The 4,806-nt window shown below is 68.1% G+C and overlaps 2 protein-coding genes across 2 annotated transcripts; both read left to right on the top strand.

Annotated features, from left to right (window-relative positions):
* Nucleotides 1–1,401: 1,401 nt before the first annotated feature.
* On the top strand, nucleotides 1,402–2,396 carry TMEM210 (transmembrane protein 210). Its single transcript, XM_007458946.1, has 4 exons — nucleotides 1,402–1,492; nucleotides 1,656–1,791; nucleotides 2,009–2,038; nucleotides 2,210–2,396. The coding sequence occupies exons 1-4, from the start codon at nucleotides 1,402–1,404 to the stop codon at nucleotides 2,394–2,396; spliced, it is 444 nt and encodes a 147-aa protein (XP_007459008.1).
* A 670-nt stretch (nucleotides 2,397–3,066) lies between these two features.
* On the top strand, nucleotides 3,067–4,417 carry LRRC26 (leucine rich repeat containing 26). The gene is made up of 2 exons (XM_007459004.1): nucleotides 3,067–4,018; nucleotides 4,116–4,417. Exons 1-2 carry the CDS (start codon nucleotides 3,067–3,069, stop codon nucleotides 4,415–4,417), a joined length of 1,254 nt encoding a protein of 417 aa, XP_007459066.1.
* The last annotated feature ends 389 nt before the right edge of the window (nucleotides 4,418–4,806 follow it).

The raw sequence follows: 4,806 nt of genomic DNA on the forward strand, positions 1-4,806 counted from the left end.
CCTGCCAATGCAGGGGACACGGGTTTGAGCCCTGGTCCGGGAAGATCCCACATACCGTGGAGCGTCTGGGCCTGCGCGCCACAACTACTGAGCCTGCGCTCTAGAGCCCGCGAGCCACAACTACTGAGCCTGAGTGCCACAACTACTGAAGCCCCTGCACTACAACTACTGAGCCTGCGCTCTAGAGCCTGCGAGCCACAACTGCTGAGGCCCTCGCACCTGGAGCCTGTGTTCCTCAACAGGAGAAGCCGCCGCAATGGGAAGGCCCCGCACCGCGACGAAGAGTGGCCCCGGCTCACCGGAACTAGAGGAAGCCCGCGCGCAGCAGCAAAGACCCGACGCAGCCAAAATAAATAAATAAAAAAGTAATAAAGACACTTAAAGAAAAAAAAGAAGAGGGGCTTCCTGCCTGACGCTGGGCTGGGCATGCTTTCGTCATCCTAGCCAGGATGCAGACCTGCTGGACTGGCCTGGCAGGGTGGCAGTGCCAGCCGCTGGGCCGCGACACACCTGCCCTGAGTCCCTTTGGACTCAGTTTGCGGATGAGTGTGGTAAAACCCAGCGTCTCAGGTCATAGGATCACTCAACAGGTGTAGAGGTGTGCCAGGAGCTGCCACGAGGAGGGGGCACCTGTGTGAGGGTCAGGGAGGTCCCCAGTGACCAGGGGTTGCTTAGCCGTGGCGGGGGGCAGGTATTTGCTTCTGCTGCCTGGGTTTGCTCGGCAGGTCCTTAGGGGAGGGAGACTGAGGCTAACCCCAGCCGTGCCAGCCTCCTGTGGGCAGCACTTGCCTGGTCTGCGAGAGGCTGCACAGGGGACAGACTGCGACGGTGGTCGTGAGCTCTAACTGTAATGACACACTTAAGCCAGAGCCCCAGCCACCTGCTCCTTGAGGGTGTTCTGCAAAAGACTGCTGGGGCCCGTATGGGGCGGTGGGTGCGTGTCCACCCCCCGGGCCTCCCTTGGTCCCTGCTTGTTCCAGTCTTGGGGGGAGGGTGGTGACGTCAGTCAGCTGGAGCCCAGGCTCCACCTAAGCTGCCGCAGCCCTTATCCTGACAGGGAAACTGAGGCCCAGGTTTGCCCACTGTGGACCTCTCCGGGTTTCCAGGCTGCGGCCTCTGCGACCCCAGGGTCCCAAGTGCAGCCGCTGCCCCTTTGCCGTGAAGCGCTCTCCTTCCAAGACCACGGCAGCCCCACCACTGCCCCTGCCTCAGATCTGGCCAGGGCACTCTGGAGTGACTCCCAGGCCCCGGGCGCCCTACCTGCCCTACCCTGGGGCTGTCTGCCCAGGGCCCAGCGCCCGAGGGCGGTGCCCAAGGCGAGGCCCTGCCCCCACCCTCCCTGCCTCACAGCTCCATTGTGAGGTTAGCACATTCCGATGAGTTCTGTCCAGAGGTGTGGACATGGCCCCCTGTCCCCAGCCTGACTCCTGCCTGGTCGGCAGCCCCCTCGGCCTGATATGTTTGTCCCTTTTGCTCATCATCCCTGCTGCAGGTGCCTCCTCCTGTTCCCCAACCCTGTCCCCAGCCAGGGCCCCTCCCTAGTCCAGGCAGGCCAGGCACACCCGTGTCCTTCTGGTGGCTGCCGGGGGTGGGAGGGCGGGCTTGGGGGTTACCCACTGGGAGGCGACAACAGCCCCTTGGCCCTGTCTCTGCAGCTGGAACCTACTGTGAGTGCAGCTTTGGCCTCAGCCGCGAGGCCCTCATTGCTCTGCTGGTGCTGCTGGCGGGTGTCAGTGCCAGCTGCCTCTGCGCTCTCATCATCGTGGCGGTTGGCGTCATTCGAGCCAAGGGGTGCGTGAGCCCCAGGGCCAGGGCAGGCGTGTGAGGGCTGTGAGGCCAGGCCGTCCCCCTGGGCCCTTGGTCTCGATGGGCGAGGTCACCAGGGACTTGGGAGTGGAGTCTCCCAGAATGGGATGGGGAGAGGTGTGGGGAGCACCGCTGGGCTCCTGGAGGCCAACCCCACTGTTCCCAGACTCACGCCTTACCTTTTTTCCCCCCTGCTCCTCAGTGAAACATGCCCCGGACACATGGACAGCAGGTGAGTGACCCCGGGGGAGGACCCCCAGGGTGAGCCGTGCCCCTGCTTCCTGACCCCCCACCCCCGGGAGGTGTGGTTCACAGACACGGCAGGAGCCCCGGGTGGTTGAGGCCTCATGAGCCCATGCTGATGGCCGCCTGCAGCTAGCCTGACCTGGACCACGCTGTGCAGGTTGGTGGGGCACTGCGGGGCTCAGGAAGATCACATGAACCTGCATGCTGTGCACATGGGGTCGCACCTCATGGCCCCTGAAATGGAGGTCTCCATGATGCCGCCCCTGGAAGATCACGGCCTCACGACCATCACCGTGGACTCGACCCTAGAGGAGCTGCCCCCACAACCCCGGCCGCCTCAGTAGGGCTTTGGGCAGCTGGGAGAAGGGGAATTAAACAGTAGTTAGCGGGTCTGCGTTGTCCTCCCTGCTGGCCCCCTCGAGCCCTTCTGCAGATGCATATTGGGGTGGGGGAGGGGTCTGCGTCGCCTCCTGTCTCTTCAGTGAGGTGCCCAGTGCCCATGCTGGGCTCCCGCAGTCCACCTTGCAGGGCAGGGAGCACACCCCTGGGGTTTCCACTTCCTGCCGTCGTGGCGTCAGCCCAGCTCCTCCTTGCATCTTCCTGCCGCTTTGTCCCATGAAACAGACAGCCCCCCCCCGCCCCCCCGTGAGTCCCTGCCCATACCACCCCCACCCCCACCCCAGGAAAATGCCGGGACAGGACCTGCAACTCTGGTGAGTCCAGAGGGAGCAGCATGTGGCAGGAGGACTTGGGCTGGTGCCCCTGCTCCACCACACTGGGTGGGGCAGATGTGATGGCCTCGCCTTTCTCAGGCGTGCAGCCCTCCTTCTACCTCACTGCCTGTCCCCTGGGTTCAGGCCCCCATCCTGTGCTTGTGCCCCATGCGGATGGGAGCATCCGTGGGGGGTGGGGGGGCTACTGGACATGCGCACTAGGATCACCCTGCTGAGAGGAGGCGGTGGAGACTCGGGGCAGGAGCGTGGCGCACCGGGTCCTGTTCCGTGTGTCGCAGCCATGAGTTCAGTGGCGGTGACGCTGCGGGGTAGACGGTGCGGTCCAGTTGCCCAGGCCTCAGCAGGGTGCGGGGCGGTGGACCACGCAGGTGAGGAGGGGGTGGCGTCTTGTCAGTGCTGCTGCTGGCGCGGAGCCAAGAGGAGCTCAGAGCTTCAGGACAGGTGGCTGGCAGTGCCGGGCGCTGGCTACGTGCCCAGCCTCCGCCCTAGGCGCGGGACCAGCCGTGGGACGGACGGGCTCCCGGGACGCCTGGGCAGCTGGCCTCCTACCGTTGCCCCCATGCGGAGCCCCTCCTTTCTCTCGCGACGGCCGCCGCCGCTGTTCCTACTGCTGCTGTCGCCGTGGCCAGTCTGGATCCAGGCGCCCCCCGCAGCCGCCCCCGCGGCAACCCCGGGCGCTCCGGACTGCCCCGAGGCGTGCGCGTGCGCGCCAGAGGGCCACGCCAACTGCTCCGGGCGCGCGCTGCCCGCCGTGCCAGGGGGCCTGAGCCAGCGCGTGCGCGCGCTGCTGCTGGACCATAACCGCGTGCGCGCGCTGCCGCCCGGCGCCTTCGTGGGCGCTGGCGCGCTGCTACACCTGGACCTGCGCGAGAACGGACTGCGCTGGGTGCACGCGCGAGCCTTCTGGGGCTTGGGCGCGCTGAAGCAGCTCGACCTCAGCGCCAACCAGCTGGAGGCGCTGGTGCCCGGCACCTTCGCTCCACTGCGCGCGCTTTGCGTCCTCTCGCTGGCCGGGAACCGGCTGGCGCGTCTAGAGCCCGCGGCGCTGGGCGCGCTCCCGCTGCTGAGCACGCTCAGCCTGCAGGACAACGAGCTGCCTGCCCTCGCGCCCGCGCTCCTGGCGGGCCTGCCCGCTCTCAACACGCTGCGACTGCGCGGCAACCCCTGGGCCTGCGGCTGCGCGCTGCGCCCACTCTGCACCTGGCTACGCAGGCACCCGCTGCCCGCGCCAGGTGAGCCCTCGGGGGCACGGGCGCGGGCGCGGGCGCGGGCGGGGCGGGGCGGGCCACTGCCGCCGCCGTCGCCTGACGCCGCTCCCGTGTTCCGCAGAGGCCGAGACGCTGATCTGCGTGTCGCCGGGACGCCTGACGCTCAGCCCCTTGACCGCCTTCCCCGACGCCGCCTTCAACCACTGCGCGCGGCCCCTTGCCGCGCGGGAACTGGCCGTGGTCTACGCGCTCGGGCCCGTCTCCTTCCTCGCTAGCCTGGCCGCCTGCCTGGCGCTGGGCTCCATTCTTACCGCCTGCCGCGCGCGCCGCCGCCGCGCCGCCGCCCGCCGCCCGCCGAGGAGTATGCCGGATCCCGGTGCCGGCATGGCCTCGCCTGCAGCAGTCGCCGCCGCCCAAGCCTGAGCGGGCCGCGGCCGCCCTCGAACCTTCCCCCTATCCCCTGCCCTCCTTCGCACTCCCTGCAGGCGTCAACAAGCGACACAGATAGAAGTTTTCTTGACATTCCTTTCGGCATCACCACTGCACACACCGGGTGGGGGGGGGCGGGGGCGTGGAGGGCGGTGCACGCCGGGCCCCTGGGGCGGAGGGGCAGCGCGCGGCGGCGCTCGGACCGCAACGGGGGAAGGCACACGCCTGGACGCGGGAAGGGCTGGGCCTGTACAAGGTGGCGCGCGGGGCTGAAGACAGTCCCGAGCCGGCGTCCGGGGAAGCGCGTCCTGGGCTGCGGGCCAGAGGAGGCGAAGAGAAGGCTCAGCCCTCACGGAGTCCGGAGAAGGGGGAGGCAGTGGGGA

The sequence above is a fragment of the Lipotes vexillifer genome, unplaced genomic scaffold (assembly GCF_000442215.2).
Source record: "Lipotes vexillifer unplaced genomic scaffold, Lipotes_vexillifer_v1.1 scaffold636, whole genome shotgun sequence".
Lineage (NCBI taxonomy): Eukaryota > Metazoa > Chordata > Mammalia > Artiodactyla > Lipotidae > Lipotes > Lipotes vexillifer.